Here is a 25,597-nt window from a genome sequence, read left to right on the forward strand (position 1 = left end):
ATCATCCTATGAATTTGGGAGGGGCCTGAAACAAACAACAGACATCATGTGACGGTCTAGGACGTCCTCATGTGGCTGTTTGAAATAACTACTTTCGTGACTGGAAAAAAGAAATCTTTGATAAGAGGTACATTTTCATTAAAAGAAAAAGCAGCTACTTGAAGGGTTAAGAATAGTTTCCCTTTTGTAGAAAAAAAAATAATAAAAAGATCCAGATAAACTGTTATACGAACCCACGCTAAATGCCATTAAAAGTGATTTCCATCCTTTATGATGCGCAATGACAGTAAACGAACCAATATTTTTGCCCGATCCATACGACAAAAGACACTGATTTTTCGCCTATCATTTAAATTCAGCACCATGGACAACGACATAATTCTCAGTAACTATCGTATCCTATCTAAAAAAACAACATAGTTCTTTTGACCCACGCAGCAATATATTTTAACAAAATATTCAAAGACATGTATTTTCTACATTTCATGTTTCATATTTAGCTTTGGAAGTTTCAGTTGCAACAACTGTAGGTAATATAAACATCTTACCTTATCTTTGTTAGGTAAAGTCTGAGTTCTGGTAAAAGTGTCTCCTCCGTCAATACTGATCAGTTCAGCATCTACAGGTGGAAACGGGGCGGGGAAAACCACTACGTCACTCTTCAGTGTGTCTGAGCTGAAACACACGTCATACTGCTGAGTAGCTTTAGAGTAAGACCAGCTCCCGTCAGGGTGGGTGGTGATCATGGGGGCGCTGTACCTGCTGAAATCACTGTCTGTCCTGTGGCATCTGACAGCTATTAAACTGATGAGACTCAGCAGAAAGATCACAGACACTGACACGATGGCGATCAGCAGATACAAGTTCAAATCAGAGAAGTTGTCCTCCTTTATAGGCACATGTCTGAACTGAGTCTGGACATCAGCTGTGGTTTCAACCACCATCACATCAATGGAAACAGTGGCTGACAGAGAAGGTTCTCCATTATCAGAAACTAAAACCACCAGTGGATGAGTTTTCAGGTCATTGTCACTCATTCTCCTCTTAGTCCTGATTTCTCCGGTGCTGGTTCCAATCCTGAACAGGTTGTTTCCTTTGGGCTCCGACAGGTGATAAGAAAGCAGCGCATTGTATCCAGAATCTGCGTCCACAGCCCTGATCTTTGCTACAAAGTATCCAGCTTCAGCAGAATAAGGGATGGTCTCACTGTTAACAGAGCCGTGCTCAGAATAAGGAGCTAAAATGTTTGGATTATTATCATTTTCATCCAAGATAAAAACATTAACAGTCACGTTGCTGCTGAGCGGAGGAACACCAGCATCTGTAGCCTGAACTTTAAACTGAAACGTCTTTAACTCTTCGTGGTTAAAAGACTGAAGGCTAATTATATCCCCTGTCTCAGAATTAATATTCACCAGAGTGGATAGTGGTAATATGCTACCAACACTTTGTAAAAATGAATAGCTCACCTTACTGTTTTGCTCATAGTCAGCATCAGTCGCAGTAACTCTTTTGAGTATGGTTCCCACTGCGCTGTTTTCCCTGAGGGACACATTAATGACATCCTCTGAAAACAGAGGCGCGTTATCATTTGCATCAGAAACAACTATAGGAACTATAGTTGTACTTGAAAGTTGCGGGATTCCTTTATCATTAGCAACTATTGTAATGTTGTAATTAGAGACCTGCTCCCTATCGAGTGACCCGTCCACTAACAATGAATAATAATTTTTGTAGTTTGTTTCCAGTTTAAATGGTACATCATTTTTAATTTCGACCCTCATGTCACCATTTTTTCCACTATCTTTATCAAGAACTGAAACAAGTGCAACCACGATGCCCGCAGCCGCGTCCTCTTTCACAGTGTGATGCAACGAAGTGACGGTGATTTCAGGAGCGTTATCATTTAGGTCCAACACTTCTACCAGCACCTTGCTGTGAGCAGACATGGATGGCTGCCCTTTATCACTGGCCTCTACACGTATCTCAAATGCTTTTCTATCCTCAAAATCAATATTACCTTTTACCTTAATAATGCCAGTTTGTGGTTCTATCACAAACATATCCAATATGTGTTTCTGATCTTTGCTTCTCAACGAATACACAATCTCACCGTTCAGGTTGTCGTCAGCATCGGTGGCGCTCACAGCGATCACTGTTGTTCCTACCTGGGTATTTTCGGTAATGTTAGTTTTATACAGTGCTTGGCTGAATACGGGAATGTTATCGTTGATATCCAGCACATTAACAATAATTTGCGAGGCGCCAGATTTAGGAGGAGTCCCACCGTCTAATGCAGTCAGCGTCATGGTGATTACAGCTTGCTTTTCGCGGTCTAATGCCTTCTGCAACACCAACTCTGCAGACACACTGTCATCAGTTTTGTGAACAGCCAAAGAAAAATGTCCATTCAGACTTAATTTGTAAGTATTGACCCCGTTTTTTCCTATGTCTGCGTCAGTTGCTTCAGATAATGCAAATTTGACTCCTGGTAAAGTGTTCTCGGCAATGTACAAATTCTGCAGAGTGGTGTCAAAGGACGGGGAATTGTCATTTACATCTAAAATTTCCACGTCAATATGATAAATCTTTAACGGATTATTTATCACAGCTTCTACTTTAAGTGAGCATCTGCGCTCCTCCGAGCAAAGCTCTTCTCTATCTATTCTCTCACTGACATAAAGAAAACCTGTCTTGAGGTTTACCTCAAATAATTTTTTCTTCGATCCTGCAACAATCTGAAACATGCGAGATTCCAGCTGTTGTGTGCTGAGGTTTAAATCCTTGGCGAGATTTCCAATCGGTGTCCCTGGGATCACCTCCTCTGGAACGGAATATGAGAGCTGCCCAGTCACCGATTGCCAGCAGCAGAGTAAAAAAAGGTAGAAATACATCCCAAAGCTGCTCCAGCCACAAGAAAGAGCCATTTCTCTCCAATGTGAATGAAGAATGTAGAAGGAATTCAAAATCAAAACGGATATTTAACACAAAGGATGATAGTAGCCGCATTGAGCTTAATGTTAATAACGTCCAGTGTCTCCTCAATGTCTCTGTAACAAAGAATGAGAACATAACCGTCTGAAAACAGGAGGGGCTTATGCTTATATCTATAAAAATTAGCAGCTGCCTTTGATGGATCATCAGCGACGCCACGTGGAGAAGGAGCAGAACTACAGGCAACACATTATTTTATTTTTTTTTACAATTCAATCAAGTATTATGTGCTTTATCAAAACCCATCTGACAACAATGTTACTACCACAAGGTGCAGCTCAAGTAACTATATGGCAATGAATGATTTTTTTTCTTTCTTTTTTTGCACAATTTCACCTTAGAAAACTAATCTTATTGTATATTAATTGCTTCTCAAAACTCATTTTTATTCTTTGGCATTTAATTAAGGCCTTATACTGTAGCTCTTCAGTTTTGATTTTTTTTAACTTATCATTACATATATTATTTTAACAATATACATGATTTTTTTTTCTTGTAATATTTCTCCTTTTCTTTTCATCAAATTATTTTAGTATTGTTTTTGTACACCACTTTGGTGCAGTTGTACATGATTTTAAAGTTCTATATAAATAAATTTGACTTTGTATTTATTATTATTATTATTATTACACTTGTGAGTACTATCATGGGTCAATGTGTCTGTTTTCCTATTTACACATCAATCAGCACTATATTTTGTTTTTCAGTAAGGCATTTAAACAAACAAATATAGCTTCTTCCCATTTTGCATCAGTAGAGACATCCATTTTTCTCTTCTCTCAATCTATTTACAGCAACAATTATCTTTTACTCGGCGCCTAATTGTTTTAGTGAATTATCTCCACAGTTTGCTCGGATTATTTTGGGATATTTCCACATTTCCCCTGCATCTCCACAGAGACAGCAGTCATGCGCTTATGCAGATTCTCCACTATGTAATCCTGGGATTAGATGCCCGATTCAGTAACTCGTGTCCCATTTCCATTCCTAAGGAAGCATTATTTGATTTGAAAACATTTCTAATCATCTTACAGCCAAAGTCATGTATTCAAAACCAGTTTTAATAATAATAATCTCTTATAATTTATGTGCTTAAATTTCCAGACGTGTCAATGACAATTAGAGTAACAAACCCGAGTTAGAGACATAATATTTAGATAAGTTTGAACAAACATAAAGTTAAATGTAAAAGTCTATATTGTACTTGAAATTCAGTGAGTCATGTGTTTGTAGGTCACAACAATTACACTGCACGCTTCTCACAGAGTTTGTCCCTGGATTATCTTTCTAATAAAAACACGACACACGCACAGCCAGACATATTCAGCACCATTAGGACAAGGCATAATTTTAAAATGTGATTGTAACAAAACATTTTTGCTTGCTCTTCTGACAACTTTTAAACATTTTTTTTTTTCTTCAGAGACAATTTACAACACAATCTGTCTTGGGAAAAAAGAAACATTTACTAAAAAACACAAAATAAAATGTAGAACAGAACACACATGCAAATTAGTTTGTGATTCAACTCCACATAAATTTAGTACTTTATAAGATCAAAGAGTACTGCAATCAACTTTAGTCAAACTGGGTTTGCGTCAGAGAGCATTCCTGTTCGACCTTCAGATCCTTTCCTCCTGAGTTAAAGCTCGTCTGGGGAAACAGCCGCACAAAAATAATCAACATTAAATGCTTCACTATAATAAAACTGTATGGATTTATTTTATTCCTAAATGCACATGAATGTGTATTTTCCCTAATGCTTTATTTACTAAAAACATTTAACGAATGACTACTTAATTCATTGTTGATACTTCATACCCTACAATTAATACATAATAGTGCATAAGTTGTGTTTTAGTAAAACTATACTATATTTCATTCGTGGTAGTCATGCATGATAACCGTCTGCGCCTGCTCCTTTAAACATGTTTCACTCTTCCGGAAGCATCACGAGGGATGGGACCAAAGAGGGTGATGCGTGGTAACAGAGGGGCGGGGGCTGCAGGGGGCGAAGGCAGTCAGTCAGTTTAGGCGTTTTCCCTGCATTATTGATCAGCTTCCACCACATTTAGTAGCTAAATGTGTTCCGTCACCTCTGTCTGATGATTTCCTCAATGGCTGTTTGCAAAGCTGTCAGCTGTGTGCACAAGTGGGAGTAAATCTGGACTTCACGGGCGTCTCTACTGTATCGTTCACGTTGATGTCTGTGGATGGGGGGGAAGGGTGCCATCTGAATGTGCTCAGAGGCCAGTCCTCCCCCTTTTCTGCTTCCTCTCTTCTTGTGCACTGCTCTCTCATCTCCATAGCAACTCCATCATGGATGTGTTTTCTTTTCTTTTTTTTTTTCCCAAACACTCTCACACACCCACACTCACGCAGAAAGCTGTTAGTTTGTCTTTCACAGCAATAGGGATACAAAAAACAGCATACAAGATTGTGAAGCTACTTACAATTTTTCCTGTTGTGTACTTTAATAAAACTTTCATTTCAATTAATAAATCGTATCGCATCATAGTAACACTTGTGGAAAAAAAGATATATATATACTTTCATCAAGCAGACACAAGCCCTGGGTTGCTCATACATTGGTAATGTAACACTACTGTAGCATATTTACTGATACAGCACTGTAGCAAAAATAGAAGGTTTGTTCCCATCCCTGCAGACCCTGAGAGAGCCTGACCTTTGTATCCTGCCATCCCCCCACCCACTGCACCTCTGAGCCCCACGTTGCCTTGCAGAAGTTGTCCAGCAATCACATGTTGAGATATTGGCAGTATTTTTCAGTCTGAAATAATACAGCTCATTTTGACACAAGAGGGCATCACAATTCTTGTTTAAAAGTGCTGCTTTATCTACTACTATTTCCTTCCAAGTCACAGTTAGTTGTTTTTAGAGATCTTCTTCTAATAAAAGGCTAATAAAATGGCCTCGATTTATACATTTAAATTCATTGTCTGTCCTTTAAGAACCAGATGCTTACATTAACTTTTAGCAAGTTTGAACAAGTTCCACTTTTGTCATGTCAATTCATTGATAATCCCCCCAAAACCTTTGGGGGGAAAAAAACAAAAAAAAACAAAAACATCAAAATGTTTTTAATCAGTCAATGTGATATGAGGCTTTGAGTTTAATTTGAGTCTGGGTAAAGCAAGTCTCACTTTACCCAGACTCTTTACTGTGAACACTGAACCTGACCGAAGTGAGGCCCAAAGTGCTTCTATGCTGTTCTGAGTTATTTTGTGACCTCTTGTGATGATTTTAGCAGGTTGTTCAGTTCTGAGAAGCCTCACATCTGTTCCTTGTTGTTTTACAATTTGTGGACATTGGTTCTGCTCACTGTGGTGAACTGAAAACTCTTGTCCAGATGGGTTTGATCTCATTTCTCATCTGTTCTTAAATTTCTTAAGATCAAGTGAGACTCATAATGTCTGTCCTATAAGACAGGTTCCGTTTTAAGTTATTTCGTGATTGTGAATCTGAGCTCTTCAAAAGGTTCAGTCAATTTAGTCATGATTTAATAAGACAACAGATGTTTCTTCAAAATAGGCTCAGGTTGGTTCGGATAGCATTATTTTTCATAATGAATTAAATCATAATTTCAAAAGGGAACTTCTCATTTACTAGGGGTTTCTTTGTCTAGTTATTTAAATTTTTTTGATAATCTGAAGCATTAAAGTAAATTTACAAAACAAAGCAAAAACAGAAGAAATTTGCAAGGTGACAACAACAATGTGTTTCTATCGTTAAAAATGTAATTAGGAGAGGTTTCAAGTAATGAGAAGCAAAGGGTTTTATTACTGAATAAAGAAGAATCTGAATTTACAGACATTGCAGGTAATAGAAAAATAAAGATACAGCAAAAATTGGGAGATATGTACATGAACTTTTTGTTAGTCAAACACACACAGTGTTAGAATACATGTGGCTAGTTATACATTAGCTTTATCCTCTTTTGTCTTCAATATATGTCCTGAAAGAGTTGAAGAGAAATATAAAATTCGAGTCATCCATACTGTTTAATCCTACTACTACTTAATCATTTATTTCCAAATCTGTGCTCGTCTCCTCTCATTTCTGGAGTAAGTAGGGCAGGGGCGTGTCTATGGAAACATGTGCCGGAACAAAATGAAAAATCAGGACAAGGGAATATGGAGCATGCCCAAAATCCAGTCACACATATACACACACACTGAAAGCCACAGTGGGGCACATTGTTCACTCTATTGGAAAGTAATGGAACGTTGCCTAAAAAGAAAATCATTTAATTAGTTACTCTACTGTGAAACAACATGTATGCTACACCTGCTGCGTGATTATGTTGATGCTTTTTACACATCGCTAACATTTTTATGAAAAAATAAATAAATAAATAAAAAACAGAAAACCAGATGCTTTAAATATCCAGCACTGTGCTATTTTAATACTGTTCCTGATGAGAATGGAAAGAAAACATTACAACGCATCTGATCATTAATGATCAGAAATGCACACCGTAATCTATTTATAACTTCCAGTAAAAGTCGGTGTATATATTGCGGTAGTTAGTTTAATTATTAGGATTTGTATCTTTAATTATTTGGACTGTCAAGAGTCACTTAGTGTCCATTATGATTTTTTTCTGAACTACAGTTGTTTGTGTGAGAGCAGGAGAGAAAATGATGGGAGAAGACACAATGTGAAGCCCAAAGGACAAGGTAGAGGGCAAACTCAGGCTTATAGTAGATAAACAACAAAAAACACATCAGAAGTCAAATCTAATAAAAATGAGGCAAACAATAAGGTGTAAATATCATCAAATTTGATTGGAAATCCAGAATTATAGTGACTCTAATAGACTCTTTACTCGAGCAAAAATCTCTGCCCAGCATCAAAGGCAGGGTCCATCTGAAACACCCCCTCACTGCGCACTCACATAATTGATTCACTATCCTCCCTCCTGTTTTCATGGTGACGCATATGCAGTCTCGTTCAGGCCCCCCCTTTGCATCCTCCTCCGCCACACCCTGCCTTATGTCACTGAGCAGCAACACCATAAACAAAACACTTATTTGCTGATACCTATCCCTCACAAGTGAATTATAATTAATACATTTATCTTATGTAATTAAAGAATTTTAAGTAATATGGATATTTAACAATTTACAAATACCCAATTTTTCCATTGGGTATTTCACTTTTTATTACTTGATCTCTCAGATGCTCCCTGAAGCCAACAGGCTGTATTTGGTTGGATTAGGAAGAAATCCATCTTTCAATCCCGGATTTGATGAATAAAAATGCTCACCATTCAGTGGGGATGTTTGTGTTTGAGTCAGACACACTGGGCAAATGGGACAGAACCTGCTATTTATGGATCAATAGTCACACAGATAGTCAATAATAGTTCCAGTCATGACAGTGTAACATTCACAGTGGCGACACGCTAAATAATTGAAGGCAAACAAACACACAAAAAGCGACAGAAATGTTTGCATTTTGCCACAAGGGGGAGCCTTTTCACCCTCTTCTTTGTTCTCCGTAGGAGTTTCCACATGTCCAGACATCCTGATGGCAGAGGCGGGGGTTGAATATAAAACGCTCTATCAGATTAGCACTCTTACACACTTCATAAATGGCATCAGCATTACAGCTTCACCAGCAGCCTGAGAGTGAAATGCCGTTTCTGTGGCTCCGGATATTTAAATGTCAGCTGTTCTAGATTGCAAATGGAGATGTGGATGTATCTTGTTTAATAGTACCTTCCTCTGGTTGAAATAGCAAAATAAAAAGAGAAGAGACATTGAGAACATCTTCTTATCTTTAACTGCAGATCATCCAAAAATGTGGGGCGATTATTGAGTATACAATATTAGTCTTTTCAGTAAAACATAAAGAAGCACTCTCTATCTGCACTTTTGTGTTTTTTGCACAAGCATATTCATGCAGTTGTGCAGGTTATATTTTTACATTCTTATTAGTCATGCAGCAGAAGATGCATTAGGCAGCACTAGATGTGAAAAGCATTGCAGGTGCAGGCCAGGGCCATGGCCTGTTTCTTAGAAAAAAAAAAAGAATGAATAATAGAAGAGTGTGCTGGTCTGCAGAGAGAGTCTTATGTTAGAAACTGCTGGAATGATTTTGTGAGGTTGCTCTACTTTCTACAGGATATGACGACGACTATTTATAAAATAATGACTTGCCAACCAATCGTGTGAGCTCTGGCTGACACTTTCCAAAAATAGTAAACGGCTTCCACTCTCATCACCCTCAAAATTAAACATATATAGGAGACCAACCTGAGCTTCATCAGCCTCAGGTTTTCATAAAGGAAATTGCAGCCGAACTTCAACTTGAATTATTGCCATTTGGGATTTTGGTCCAAAGAAATACAAGTATTTGTGTATGAATGGCTATTTCTGTGCTACGCTGCATTGCTGTACATTATAGTGTTCAATCAAATGTAACAACTTTTTTCACACATTCTCAGTAACAAGAAAACACAAGCCGAGTCAGAATTCAAACTTGCTTATTGTAAACAACCGTTTCAGGAGAAATTATCAAAAAATATTGAATTTAAGAAACCTTTTGATGAACATATCAAACTCCAAATTACTTTCCTATCAGTCTTTTTTTTTCTCACTTTTTCTGGGTCAACTTGTCAATTTAAACACATTCAGTTCATGTATTATCCATCACAGCACGTCTTATGAGACAATTAGATTTGCTGAGAAACATTTATATTTTCAGTACATCATAAGAAACAATTTATCTTATCTGCTGCTAAAATTCGAGTCAAATAATCAGAGAAGAAAAGTAAATGTGACTGTCTTGCACTGAGCCAGTGACGTTAGGCCACAGTTAAGAGAATTATTGATACAATGCAACGACTGCAGGCACTGAAAGAAACGAAATCAAGCATTTAAAATGTCCTACATGCTGACAAGCAGAGAAGTACAATATGCTCCTGAGGAAATTAATAATTACTCCACTATAGCACGCACCTGAACGGCTAAAACTATACATGTGATATAAGACGGTGTGAAATTATGAATTAACGTAAAATATTGTTTGAACATAGAAAAAAAAAACTAGTTACCTGAGGTAATCATCTGCAACAGAATGAGTGAAGCTTTGCTAAAAACATCTGCATTTTAGTCAGTTTGTATAGGAAAAGTCTTGTTTTTTTATTTTTAGGGGAAATATGAATATTTAGTTTTATCGCACGTTTAAAAACATTGCTATTCAAATGCTGCATTGGTAATTCTGCCAGTGGTATGAAAATTTTTGGACTTTAAGCATTAAAAACTGATGTGCTAGAAAGAAAAAAAAATCACAAATTTCTGTCCTTAAATCAGATCAGACAAATAATTTCATAAAGTGCAACTTTCATATTGAAAAAAAGGGTTTTATATTTAAATAGAGTAAGTCATTGCAATCATTTGGCCAAATAATGCTAATTTTCTTTATCGTCACTTGTTTTCATAACTTGTATCACATGTAGACAGGACTGTGATGCTAGATGACATATGCAAAACATACTTTGAACTGCTCTTTTTAATTACTACAGCAGGCTCAATCTTGACACAGTAAAAGGATAATTAATTTCATATTTCACAATTCATTCAAAATTCAAGTAAAAGCTTTAATAAACTATATATGTTCTAAGTTAAGAGAAATTTGAGGCGGTAGATGAAGAGTATCCTGTTGTTCCTCTGGTTGGTTACATTTACTTGGAGGAGTAGCTTTACTACACAATCATTTTTTTTTTATTTTTAGTTGAACAGTGTTATTATGAAGTATCGCTACTCTTAATTAGTGCACTAGCCACTGCAAGTCACTTCACTGAATGAAGAACAAACATGTTTGAACCACAAGTCAAATCAACTAGACACAGATCCACAGTTCATGGTAAAGTGAGCTTTACTGTTTATTGTTTATCGTTCTCATGCTATTTTCAATTTGCTGAAACTGTTGTGCCATTTGTTTTGTGAGTTTTAAACAAAAAAAAATATTTGAAACAGTCCTTTTCTGCTTATAATGTTGTATTTTGCAGCTATATTAGTTATTTCATTTTAGTCTTTAAAATACCAGAATTTGCACACATCTTTGATTTTTTTTTTATTGATTAAATAATCTTTATAATATTAAATCAGATGTTATGACCATCAGTTACTCAGTAGCTAAGCAACTGCTTTACCAAATACTCTTTTATTCTTACTAATTTCTTGGACACCTGCTTTTTTACTTTTACCTCAGTAAAAAACATTTTGAAGCAGTGCTACTCTCACTTGAGAACAATTTTTGTGTTCCAGTTACAAAGCACAACAATTATGATATATCACTAATACTTAATAGGCAGGAAATGCTTGGTAGTTCAATAACGGTTAGCAAATGAAACATAAATAAAACACTAAAAAACGAGAAAAGGACAGGAGAGGAAAAAGGACAAAGTTGAACCAATCCCTGTTTCCCATGAACCTGCAGTTGCAAAAAGCAACAGGAGGGGGCATAAGTAAAAGAAAAACAGCAAAGGACGTCAGCATGTGTAGGAGGGGGGAGGGATAGCAAAAATCCGAGATAAGGGTTCTTTGTTTAAAATCGAGAACAAGGAGAACGGAGACAAAGATAGAAACTGAGGAAACTATCATATAAAAAAGAGAGAGCAGCAATAGGTGAAGCAGAGAATCAGATGTGGTGGGGAAAGCGGAGTAGTGATAAGGAGAATACAGACAGGCAAAAAAGAGAGAAACATGGCGGGAGGAGAAAGCAGGATCCGAGTCAGGCTGACAGGATCAACACTCATCTTCCACACCCATCTCTCTGTTTTCTTCATACATTTAGCCTACGGGATAAGATGACGGGAAACACTAGAGAGGAATTCACGTTTACATTAAAGTCACAAATGAGGGCTATGTGATGCAATGTAAGCTCTAATCTCCACGACACTGTCAGAATAACAGAACCAGCTCTAAATGCCAAACATTTCTGATTCATTTTTAAGACAGACGGCTCTCAGCTCAAAATAAGTACAGCAGAACAAGTTTACAAAAGGCGAAGCTGCATGTGGGATGGCATGACTCACGGACTGTAAAGAGCACCTGACAGGTTCAGACTTTACAATGAAGACCAGAAAGACTCAAATGAATATCTGTTCTTTTCAAATCATCTGTTTATTTCTACTTATGTCAATGTCATCTGAGCAACCGCCGCCTCTAAATGCCCTCGCAGGACAAAAAGTCCTTGAATTTTATGCTTATGCATGTACAAGGTGAAACTTACGATGAGATATTCAAAGGTGGGTAAAAATTGTATGAGTATTATTACTTCAATGCATTTTCACTCAAGTACAAGTAAAAAGCAGCCGTCCAAGAAATGATGTGTGTAAGAGAAAAAAAGTTATTTTGAGATAAAGCTACACAAGTACCGAGTAACTGATCATGACACCTGAATTAGTATTTTAAAATGATTTAATCAGACAGACGAAATTATAAAATGATGCAATTGTTCATATTTTAAAGACTAAAAATATATATTTTTTATGAATATAAAATATTTCTGATGCATTGTTAAAGATTATGAGTTGGAAAAAAAAGCAACTCTTTGTTAACTGTTGGCTGAAAATGTCTCAGTCGTAAGACATAAATCATTGAAGTAATAAAATACACATAAAAGGCTAATCGTTTTTAGACTAAGAATACTTTTGACTGCTTTTGTGCATTAATAAAAAAAGGAACAATTTTGATTTTACAACCATCAGCAAGACTTTTCATAAACTCGTTGGTAAATTATGTTGAGCAGCATGACAGAAATGTTGTCTTAGCCGCTCTAAAATAATAAGCAGTTATGCTAAACAGCTTTATTTTTCTGAGAACACAAGTCGAGGACATCCAGAGAAAGTCAAAAAAAAGAATAGCAAAGAGGACTGCACTTGCAGAACACAAGACTTAGCAATTACCCAAGATGCATAGTGGGAGTAGCAGATGAGGGAAATAGCCACAGGGTGATGAGGAACCCTGCAGCTCGAGACTGGTCCTCTCCCTCAGAAAACATCTGATCCCATCCAGAAATAAACACAAGATTCAGTTCTAATCAGACAGAATTCACCGCCGTTTAGCCCATTTACCTTCCCTCACCTCCCTACCCCCCCTTAGCAAACAGTACGTAGATAGAGCTAGAAGAGGTCAATCCTCTTATCAGAGCTGCATCCAATGTCTGACCCCTGCGACTTTGGATTTCCCACACCAGTTTAGCCCTTTTCAATCAAACACCAATACCTTACTCCATCTATCTAGATTTGAGGATCTGGATTCAGGTTTTCAGCATCCATCAATCAGAGATCCTATGCATTTGCCCTTAATGGATGTGGCTGACATCTATGTATGTAGCCTTGCATTGACCCATAAGTCGGTTCATTCCCGCAGGCATGCCATGCTGTCCCGCTCGGCAGCAGATGTTGTGGCTGTGTGGGCTCTGATTCCAAACAACAGCTCAGCATACCCACATCTGCCCTAATCTCTGTTGATTCAGAAAAAAATACATCTTAAAAAAAAAAACTTGCCTTCACTAGCATTAAAATAAGCCATCAAGCACTGGTTATTACATCAGACATCACAGAGACTGATATATGTATATATAGTAGATATATAGTACTGGTTAAGCATTGTGATAATCATATTCCTACTTTTACTGTAACAATTGCTTAAAGAAATATAGATAAAACATCATTATGATTCCCAATTTAAGCTTTGCTCATTCAGGAAGGATTTAAAATGACAATCCAACACAGCATTTACTAATGCCTTTTACATAGTTATTGTTCACAGAGGTTGAAGCTGCTTGCAGAAAGGGAACAGGCTTCAGTCCACCAGGTCAGCTGATCATAAGATGAGAAAGGCAATAAAAAGACGGGGATTTCATCAACACAACTTTGATTCCACAGCAGGAAGGAAACAACTATGGCCTTATATAACCCAACCATGGGAGAAGAAAAGGTCGCACAAAATAACAATTATTTAAATAGGTATTAGTCAATACAAAATTACTATATATGATCCAAATACTCTATACCGGCTTTGCCCAACTCATTTTAAAGCCACACATGGCTCCAAACTGCTCTTCGCCATGTACCAGGACAAATATATCTGCCTTGCTGTGCCAAGGAAGCCAACCCTACAGCTGTGAACGCTTACTGCAATGAAATTCTGGCCCACTCATTCTGTGTCTATCCTATTAACTATGAGGCAACAGAGGAAAAAAAAGATGAACATGACACTAGGAAAAGATTACAGTCTATAAAATTATGTCAAAATGCAGGAAGGGGTTTTATGTCTAAATTGTCTCTCCACACTCCATATCAAAAGAGTACAAAATATACTTTCTTTGCTAAACTCCCCATCAGCTGCGCAGCAGCTGTATTTGTGCTGACCACAAGGACAATGTTTCCTTCCTAATTCACCACTAACAACTGGAATGTCTTCAGAGGGATACTGCTAATAAAAAACATGAGCAATAATTAACAGAGGAACACATTAAAATAGCTCAGAATTAACACATACAAAAGCACTTTGTACATGTCTGGGAAGGGGGATGACATAGTGTAAAATTAATATTCAAAGTTAGTGATGGTCATCTCATATTTTCTGAAGAAATAAATGTGGCAAAACACAATGCTGCAGTTGAGCACAAGTGATTAGTGATCAACAGAGATAATAAAAACAATGTGACTCAGATACAAAAACACTCTTATGGTTATCACAAACCATGACAGTAGTTAAAGGATGAATAAAAAGAGATGGTACTAAGTCCTTGAAAATCAATATATTAATATTTGTAGTCAGTGCTAATTTTATTCACTAACAGGTTTTTGTACACAAGTTTTACAAAAGTAACATAATATATGTTTGTTACGTACAAAAACTTTATGAAACACAATTAAAATGATGAGGCTCATAACTACATGATTACATTTCTGTCAGCCATTAAAATTGAGACAAAATCATTGGAGGAAAATAAAATTCCTCCATCCTTAGTGTCTATAACCACGTTTCCATGCACAATCACAACAGGGCCAGTCCTATTTCAGTAAGTGAGGGAAAAGTGGGGCACACCGTGGGCAGGTTATCCATGAGACTACGTCTTCCTGAGTGGTAGGAAGTGAATGACGATATGCATTTAGGACACAGCGGTCAGATGGTAACGGATTAAAACGCGTATAAAGCAACAGTAGCTGATAGAAATACAGTGCAGGCTGTCCTGAGATCAGTGCAAAGGTGCAGATGCAGGATTCAATTTTATATTCACCTCTGCCTTACTATTAATATTAGTATTAATGCTTCTGTCTTTGGAGCTGCCTAAAGCAGAACTTGTTGTAGATCCAAGTTGTTTAAAGGCCCAGTCTTCCCAAAAACAAAAGAATCAGGCCTTCTTTGACAGGTTCTAGTGTATGTATATATATATATATATATATATATATATATATTTTTTTTATTTTTTTTTTATTTTTTTTCCCATATTTCCTCTCATCTTAATGCACTTCAGCTGTCTGAAGAGTCATTGGTACCTATAAGCATTTTAGTAGTTTCATTGCTGTGCGTTGATACAATGGTAATTGTGCAATAACCTGATTTAAAATACGGGAAACTTGTAACAGATATAACAGAAACTTGAAACTTGTAACAGTCTTCTATGTCTTGTCAGTCACAGAAGACGACAGATAATCCCCCAAAAAAGAAGACAGAGAAAGTAACAACATCGCAACAGACTGTTTCACTGCGCAAATTGAACTGGCAGAAAAAGGATCACTTATCTCTGTGGTTAAGAAGAGGATTTGTGTTTCTTGGTGGAAACAATATTTGGGCAGACTGTGAGAAAGATGACTAAAGTAAGCAGTCTAACTGATGTACGATAAGGCTGGAGCTAAACAATTAAACAAAAGAGCTGATTGATTCATTCTTTCAGTGCAGTGGGAAACTTTAAAGCTGCAGTGGGAAACCTTTACAGAGAACATGTTTTACGTATTTGTTAAAACAATGTTGACAGTTTAATCTGAGACAGACAATCTGTAAAAAAAAAAAAAAATATATATATATATATATATATATATATATATATATATCAAGCTCCTCTGCATCCTTCTGCCGGTCCATCTGAAGAAGTCCACCGCTCCTGGTCAGAAAAACCAATCAGGATGAATGTTTTAGCTGTGTGTATCACGCTAGTCTACGAGTTGCTCAAACCCTCCCGCACAGCAGCAAAGACTGCCGGTTTGCGGCAGCTGTGCTAACGGTGAAGAAACAACTTAACGTCACAGGCTTTCTGCAGACTGCATGACAGAAGAGCAGAAGCGCAGCAGAGAGCAGCAGGAGGGACATGTAAGGTGTGCTTGTTCAAATTTTTAGACTTAAGGTTTTCTAAGAGTTCCATGCTGAAGTTTTAACATACAATAAATTTAAGACTAAAATATAGTAAGATTTTTGTTGATTAAATAGAAAACAGGACAAAATTCACTATAGATGACTACAATGGAAAGAAAACTGCATCACATTTTAGTCAAAACACTAAGACAAAAGGTAAATTAGAAAGTGCTGTCAAACATAACACTGCAGCAAAAAACAAAAACGTATATATTTTTTTACCATTGTGAATGACATCTCACAAACCTCAATTATATCATTAAACTATATAATCAAACATTAAAGTGCCCACAGCAAAAAAAATAAAAAATTCTGTACTATAATCTTAAGTACTTGTAGACTTCAGTAACAGTGCCTTTATATTAATTTATGACGTGTCATATCATCAAGGATGTTCATGCTGCGTTTCATGGTCTCCTCCTTTGTGGATGTAGTCACTTTTCTTCTGTAAAAGTGACTTTAGCTACAGAGGATTAGACGTTTGTGAATAGGTGCCATGAGCTGTAGTACATCACAAATGTTTGTCTACGAGAATACTCTTCACATGTGATGAGTGAACCCGACTGTTTTTGCTTCAGCAGCAATATGGGTGCATGCAAATTAGATTACCATCCTTTCTGCTGACCCCAATATGAGAAGCAAGCATCCTCAAACAAAGCTGCAGCACAGAAGAGAGAAGCTGCCCTACTGACACACAACAGCACAATCTGCATCCACAGCCGCAACCCCACAGGCACGAGACATCATGCTAAAAAAACACGACAGACTGAGAAAGCGGATAAAATGCAGAAAGATGGACAAAGTTCAACAGGAAAGAAGATGAATGAGTTAACGATTATGCATGAATATAAGAGAAATGTAAACTGAGAGTCAGAGGAGGGAGGGGTAAAAAAAATGCAGCGTTGCTAAGAAAAGATGAACTACTAAGGAAGAGGAAAGTAAGTATAAAAATATATGATATAGTAATAAACATCATTAGGTTTTGCAAAAACAAATACTAATTGTAAAATCTAAATTACAGACAGCTCTAATTATTTACAAAGCCAAAAGTAAGACAATGACAAGAACACAATCAAAAACTGTTTGAGAACAGTTTTTTGATTTAACAGGTAAGGAGAACTCCATTTAAAACATACAAATTAAGAACTACTAGGAAAAAAACTGCAGGGTATCAGTATGTGGAGTCAAACTGTGGAATAATTTGAACACTGAATTTACACAATCTTCAAACATTAAACTGTTCAAATGATCATTTAAAAATTATATATATATATATATATATATATATATATATATATATATATATATATATATATATATATATATATATATATATATATATATATGTGCAATAAATATAAGGTTATATAGGTGGATAAGGAGGGGGGATATTGACAAGTTTACATTTTCACCCACTCCCTTGAGTAAAACAGGTTGACATGCTTAATGCTGTAACTATTTTTGTACATATTCAAAAAGTAAATTAAGAAAGTAGCACAAACATATCGGTGCATGAACAGAAAAGAGATGGAGCAAAAGGTAAATCAAAGAATGTCAAAATGCAACACTTAAATTCTGAAGTGAAATGCAATAATCATCTAAAAGGTTTGCATAAAATACTGTTCAAGTGATGAGGACGTAGTTTTAACCTACTAGTTCATTTATACTTGTAAAGATTGTCAGAATACAGCCTATAATACCTCTACATGGGCGAGGAGTGGGACTAAATATCAGCTCCGGAAATGTCATTTCCTGGATAAGCCCACTTCCCAAACACATGCCCATAGCCAAACTTGTTTGCCCTAATATCTGCTTAGATCGCAATAAACATTTTGAGGTTCTTAATAAAACTTTCTGGGCACACGTGAGAAATGATAAAACAAATAACTGACTAATTTACAGAACACTTAAGTTGAGATTAATTCCTATCATTTTCTTTATAATGCCGTAGCCCTAAAAACCCCTGAATATGTTTTTTTTTTTTTTTCATATAAAGCCCACCACAGAACTATGAAAGACAGAGGGAGAAACATTTGATTTTCTTCAGACTCTTGGTTAAAATAACTGAACTTGCCCCCATTTTATTGTTATCGTCATATATTATTTAGCAACACTGTCTTCTGGCTACATGAACTTGCTGAGGCAAAATGATGCAATGTGCTCATCTTCTGACTGATCGATGTGTGTGCTACTTTTAAACTGGCTTGATAGGTACGACTCAATACATTATATTTCACAGCACGGAATGATTAGATCTTTTTCACGTCATCACTGCATGGACACTTCCCTGTAACTAACTGTATTTTAGGTAAGGTTTCTTTTTGTTGTCTCTCCCTCATCATTAACAGCCTGGTGCTGCTCATTATATTTTTCTCCTACTTACTATGAGAGAATTAGGGCTCTCCTGTTAATACACAACAGCAAAAAGGCTCTGGGCAAATTTTAGATTTTTAACCCACTATTTTTTGAAGTTTCTTTTCTTTTTTTTTCCCTCAATCTCCCTTCTTCCTTTATTGTTCACTAATAATTTGAATATAAATTGTTTACTCTTTGATTTAGTTTTAGTGTTTCATGCTCAAAACAATGACTGGCAGGTGAAGGGATGCGTAATTTATAGGTCAACGCTGCGATTTGCTTCGGGACTAATTCACATAACTGTTGACAGACTCAGCATTTATCAGCCCTCTGCTTAATAAGTCATAGAGCTTGTATTTGTAAGTTAATTATCCACTCATTCTTAGTCCACAGTTGGATTTTGTTGTCAAATCAGATTTATAAGCTAACTACCAGTAATCTGACTTCAATGTGCTTCCACCTGTGCCTGTGTGCATATTATTCAGTGACACCGTCTTCTGCCTACACGAACTCGTACGTGGCATTAGAACAACTGACCGCAGCTGCTCTGACGCGCAAACATGTTCTCCATTGAAAGCCTCCCGCCCCAAAGGAGGATTTAACATAAAATTAAGATAATTATGTACAACAGCAGCATAAACTCAAAAAATGGCAAGAGAAGCATCATCATTAGCAACTTTTATCCATAGCAGCATTTACATTATGCTGACAAGACCAACAGCATTAAAACGGCAATGTTCAGAACTGATTATCAGAACAACTGACCGCAGCTGAGCAGAAGAAAACAGCAGAGAAGAGCAGAGCAGCATGGTCACTGTAACTTATAAAACACGCTGAGGAACAGAAGCTGTAGCTTACCGGCTATCTGTAAAATCGCGTGTATAATCATGCCAGTTGGGGAATGGTCTAAGCTTCCCCTCACCTTCCGTGTTTGCCATTATCAACTTCATCAACATAGCAACGTAAAATATTCCGGATGAGGTGAAATCCAGAGCAGCCAAATATATTATATTTGCCTATGCTGATTGACCAAATGTTTGTAATTTAATTTAGACTAATATAAAGTTCACTAGCAACCACACACCATTGGCTATTTAGCTTAACTTCTGCAGAAGAGAAATGATAGTCCGTCGGGAGAAATTCAGTGTGGTGTAAATGTTGTGTATACAGTACAAATTACAATTTTTAAACAACGCTTACAGATCCTTTTTTTTTTCCCTCTCTCACATCTGTTCGGGCGGCGAGTCATGGACTAGCCACCACTGCTCAAGGACCGGAAGCGAGGACTCCAGCCATAGCATACCGGTGTGATTGATTCACGCTTTTGTTGTTTTAAAGCTGCTTTTAACTTCTTTACACAAACATTATACTGACTTATTTTCATATTAAAAAATGTTTTACGAATGAATAAACAGGATGTCCTAAACTTCGATATCCGCTGAACTTGAAACGGAAGTTGTCTGTCTTGCCCACAGTGGCGGATGTTGATGCAGAATTACGTTTCTGTAAAGGCATGAGTTAAAAAGGCAACTCTTATGTTTTCAAGGAACATGTTGGACATATCGAGAGGAAAAATATATATATATATATATATATATATATATATATATATATATATATATATATATATATATATATATATATATATATATATATATATATTTTAGCGACCGGCCTTTATTTTGATATTCTATTTCCGCTTATATGTAAGCCAATTTGCATTTTAGCTCAATATTTATCAACCTAAATATTTTATTAGCAAATTAAATGTTTGGTTTGGAAAATAAATATTTAATTTGGAACTAAATATTCACCTTAGACTTAAACATTCAGTTGGGAACTAAATATGAAGATTGGGTTAAAGAAGCATTGCAGCAGTCTGTCTGCTATGCTGAACTGGGTGAGGGAAACAGCTACAAAGTAGAAAGGTAAAGTTCAGACAGGCATTTAGAAGACAATATTTTCTTTTAATTATCTCAGTGTGTCATGTCAATTTTGATAGATAATTTGATCACAAAATTAGCCTTATAATTGTTTTTTGGTCAAATTATAATTAAGGCCACTGTTTAAAGCTGCACTCATTTTTGTCAATCATGCTACTTTTCTCCCTTCTTCTCCCATTTTTGTTTTGTATTGAATCTATTTTACCTTTTCACTCAAGACTAAAGCCTAAATGAAGACTGATCAACTCTATGTGGAAAAAATACAGCCTAAACAGCATACAAGCACAGCTGCACTGATCTGCTGAGCCAGCCAACTACAGAGACAAAGACACTGGTGCAAGCAGGCACACCCTCACTGAAAGGGGCATGCCATATCAAACTATGTTTAGAACTAACTGTATAGTAATCTCAATCATACTGTATCCCTTTTACTGTTTTATGGCATTAATTATTAATTCTGAAATACCTATTTTTAATTCACCCACTTATTATTATTCAACCAACTAAGTCAGGAGCAGCCAAGAACTGGTTTGGGGTATGCAATCACCTCATAGTCAGTCTGATAATGTCAGTGCATAAGATTCAAGCTATGTATTTTTATTCATTAACATATTTCCTTGCCATCTGCTGTCCAGGCACAGCTTAGCAGTCCTGCTGCACTTGAACACACATAATGCCTCATACAGTTTTCGTTTCACACACATGCAGACACGGAGGTGCATTAAAAATGCATAAAAGCACACGGGCAATTACAACCGTTAAGCAGACATTGGAAAAGGGTAGAAGAACTGCTGAGAAGGTCAGTTCAAGCTCTCTGCTTCGTGAAACCGTGGTTCACTCTGAATTTAAACTAATCCTTTGTTTTCTTCTATGTGCACTCCAGTACAAAGCCATATCTCACATGCTCATCGATAGTTTAAAAATGTCACTTTTAATAGCAGGAAAATGAAATGTCACAAAATACATACTGTTCTGTCAGTTGCATTCAATAAAATCAAAGATTGACCTAATTTTTGGAGAAAATAGATTACGTCCATGTAATGCAATAACTAATTAGAAGCTTATCTATTCCTGCCTTCATAATAGATGTAGAATCTGGACCATCTGCTGCCTGTTTTGCAATGGCAGTTTTATAAAATATCTTTATTTATTTTCTTTGCTGTGTATTTATGAAATATTGTCTCTTGTAAATAGATATATTGCATATTTCCCCTCCCCCTACTCAGCGGCTCTCCCTGCATCTCCCTCCCTCATTCATCCTCTTCCGCTGCTGTTGCTAAGACCGAGGAGTGCAGGCTAGTCTGTGGAAACCAGTAGAGTCTAAGAGGTGGATCTCCCAGTGTGTTGCTATGGGCAACGCTCAGTGTTCATAAGGCAAGCAGCCTGAAAGTCTAGTATTTACACAAGTGACCTAGTTTTTAATTAGTCAAAAGGGATTGTATATTCTGAACGTTATGTTTGGTGTCCTTAAAAATACATTTACATGCATCTCTGTGACGTCTTTGTATTTTATTTCAACAATAATAAATAAAATATGGCATTAGAATGTATCGCTTCCTTTTTAGTCATGCACCATTATAAGACCCATGTTAAGGCGTAGTAAGCCTACACCACCTGACTGCCTGCACATTGTGATTCACTGCACACGCGCCTCAGGCTCGCTTTGACCTCCTCTGTGTCTCAGCCATTCATTGCACATTGAATCCATAAGACTGCATCAGAAATCCCAGACTTCCAGTGCTTGTCTTAGGCAGTCAAAGCCTTCTTATCCCAAGATGTATAGAAAAAGTGATAAAAGATATAAAAAAAATATATAAAATAAACAGTGATCTTCATTTAAATGTAAAGATAAAATGTGATAGAGTCCTGTGTCCTATAATCAATAGAAATGTGTTTTTCTATTATTTTAGAGGTGAAGATTAAAGGAAAACTAAGAAAATATATGGTTGATAAAACACAAAGACTTAAAAACTGTTTGCACTCAACATACAGTCAAAATAAAACTGGTATTTTGTTTGTTGTTTTTAAATAGGTGTACCACTGAGGAAAAACACAAGCAACAACACATCAGTATAAAATATGCAACTAGTAAAAGAAAATCTTTCCTCAAATGACAGTAAAAGTAAAACTTTAAGCAATAAGGACGCACAGGCCAAAGCAGATGTCCGTAAAGCATCACCACTTTGAAACAATGAGACACAGTCATTAATCTACATATAAACAATGTATACCACAGTTACTTTATCAACATGAGGTCTTCTTGTTCCTAAGTGTTGAATATTTCTATCCAATTATTCTGTTTTAATAGGTTAAGTCTGTTAAATTAACACATATTTCAAGATTAATCTAGTTTTCAATAATAATTAATTCTTACCTCTTCTGTTCTCCTCCTGTCAGGTAGCACTAGTGTGTTTGCATGACTTCCAGGTACTATAGTAGATCCAATACTCATTCTGGGTCCAACTAACATGTATCGTTTGTCTCCAGATCTGTACTGGATGCTGTGACACAGTGTCCCATCATAATTAGTCTCTTGGAGATATTTAGAAGTATAGTCTGTGGATTTGGAGCACTGCATTGCAATCAGCACGATGATACTGATGATAAATAGAACGGAAACTGCACCCAGAGTGATCATCAGGTAAAAAGTCACATCATTACCCTCATCGTCATTTGCTGCACTTTTAACATCAGAAGCTGCAAAGGCCTCTTTTGGCTCCACAAGTTTGACAATCACGGTAGCTGTTGCTGAGAGTGAAACGTTGCCATTATCCTTCACCAGTATGACCAGTTTATGCTCAGCCTCGTCTGTCTCTGTGAATGAGCGAAGTGTTCTGATCTGTCCTGTGTAGCGGTCCAAACCAAACAGACTGTGGTCAGTAACTTCCTGCAGTGAAAACAGCAACCAGCCATTATATCCTATATCAGCGTCATAGGCTCTAACTTTAGTCACCAAGTGTCCTGCGTTCACGTTGCGTGGAATCTCCTCCACACCTTCAGCAGAACCATTGGAGCTGAGTGGATACAGGATGACTGGAGCGTTGTCGTTCTGATCCAGAATGAACACGTTCACTGTGACATTGCTGCTCAGCGACGGAGTCCCAGAATCAGTGGCAACAACTTGGAACTCGAATGTTTTCAGTGTTTCAAAGTCAAAACTTTTCAATGCCACAATGGTTCCAGTTTCAGAGTTTATGTTGAGAAAGGTTGTTGCTGTTTTATGTGCAGCACCACTTCTCGGTATAGTATATGACACATGAGCATTGTCCCCCTCATCATAATCAAAAGCATCCAGGGAAAATAAAGACGCTCCAGCAACATTGTTCTCAGTCACATAAAAATTATATGGACTTGTTGAAAATTCTGGGCTGTTGTCATTTACATCTGATACTGTGACACTTATTGTCTTCTGAATTGACAAAGCTGATTCACCAGCATCTTTTGCTATTATTGTTACTTCATATTTTGACTTATGTTCCCTGTCGAGTAAAGATTTGGTAACAATAGAAAACATGTTTTCTTGCAAGGAAGGTGTTAATGTGAATGGTACATCATCAATTATGGAACATATGACCTTCCCATTTACACCTGAATCCTTATCACTCACACTTATCAGTGCAACTGTTCTTCCGGGTTTGGAGTCTTCAGGTATTGCACTTGATAAGGATGTCACTTCTATTTCAGGTACATTATCATTTAAGTCTACAACTGCTATGATGACACTTTTTTCTGTTGACAAAGGGACTGGTCCTTTATCAGAAGCTTTGATGTCAATTTCATATCTATCCTTTGTTTCATAATCTAAGAGTCCTTTGACAGTAATGGCTCCTGTAATGGCATCAATTTCAAACAGTTTACGCAATTTATTGTTTACATTATTCCCAAAAGAATACACTACCTCTCCATTTAGACCCTCATCTTTATCAGTGGCATTTACTTGTATGACTGTTGTCCCTACAGGTGAATTTTCATTAAGCTCCACAGTATATGACTCTCTGGTAAATACAGGCATGTTGTCATTTACATCTAAAACATTAATAACAATTCCCATTGTTCCTGATCTAGGTGGCTTTCCTCCATCAACAGCTGTGAGCAGTAACCTATGACTTCTGGTAACTTCTCTGTCCAGTGGTTTATGCAGAAACAAAACAGGAATTTTACCGTCTTGCCCTCTATCTTTAATCTCCAAACGAAAATGATCATTTTGACTAAGCTTATACTGCTGGACAGAGAACAAGCCGCTGTCTGGATCCCGTGCATCTTGCAGTTGAAACCGAGCCCCGGATAGAGCAGATTCCGATATTTCTAAATGCGTCTCGTTTTCTGGAAAGGTGGGAGAATGATCGTTCACGTCTAAAACCTCGATGGTGACATAATGTACCTCTAAGGGATTCTCCAGAACTGTCTTAATGTTGACAATACAGCTAGCAGTCTGGTCGCACACCTCCTCTCGGTCTATTTTCCGGCTGATATGAAGGACTCCGTTGTCACTGAGCTGGAAAAGTGAATCCTTTGATCCAGTGACGATGCGAAATCCTCTGTCAATTAAAACACTTGGCTCCAATCCCAAATCTTTCGCAATGTTTCCAACAGCAGCGCCCGTTGTCAGTTCTTCTGGTAGTGAGTATCGCAGCTGCGCTGAAGTGAAATTAAAAGTGAAATCCAGAGAAACAATGAAAATGAGCAGGTGCTCCAGCGCTGCATTGCATCTTCGTGCCATCGCGAATTTTAGAATGGGATAATAAAAATCATTTGAAGACACCCAAAAACATAAATAAAAATAAAAACGAGTAATGTATATATTTAGAGAACCAAAATAATAGTGATCAAGGAATTGATGATGGCGGATCAGTGATCGTTGCCATAATGCACAATCCGAAGCTCTGGCAAAAGCTCCAAAATATGGAC

The 25,597-nt window shown here is 36.9% G+C and overlaps 1 protein-coding gene and 1 pseudogene across 1 annotated transcript; both read right to left on the reverse strand.

Annotated features, from left to right (window-relative positions):
- Position 1: 1 nt before the first annotated feature.
- On the reverse strand, positions 2-4,601 carry LOC106933141 (protocadherin alpha-8 pseudogene; annotated as a pseudogene).
- LOC106933139 (protocadherin alpha-7-like) lies at positions 4,573-25,441 on the reverse strand. Its single transcript, XM_015012208.2, has 2 exons — positions 23,064-25,441; positions 4,573-4,647 (listed from the first exon to the last, which is right to left on the reverse strand). The coding sequence occupies exons 1-2, from the start codon at positions 25,407-25,409 to the stop codon at positions 4,573-4,575; spliced, it is 2,421 nt and encodes an 806-aa protein (XP_014867694.2). The 5' UTR covers positions 25,410-25,441.
- Between the last annotated feature and the right edge of the window lie 156 nt (positions 25,442-25,597).

Source organism: Poecilia mexicana, unplaced genomic scaffold (genome assembly GCF_051168715.1).
Source record: "Poecilia mexicana isolate PSO_F unplaced genomic scaffold, ASM5116871v1 scaffold_10, whole genome shotgun sequence".
In the NCBI taxonomy this organism is placed as follows: domain Eukaryota; kingdom Metazoa; phylum Chordata; class Actinopteri; order Cyprinodontiformes; family Poeciliidae; genus Poecilia; species Poecilia mexicana.

What these genes read in the sequence shown, in the direction of transcription:
- LOC106933139 (XM_015012208.2), bottom strand. Translation starts at nt 25,409, where the DNA reads ATGGCACGAAGATGCAATGCAGCGCTGGAGCACCTGCTCATTTTCATT. An exon ending in ACAGGAGGAGAACAGAAGAG is followed by an intron (nt 4,648 to 23,063) that starts GTAAGAATTAAT and finishes CTGTTTCCCCAG; the next exon opens with ACGAGCTTTAACTCAGGAGG.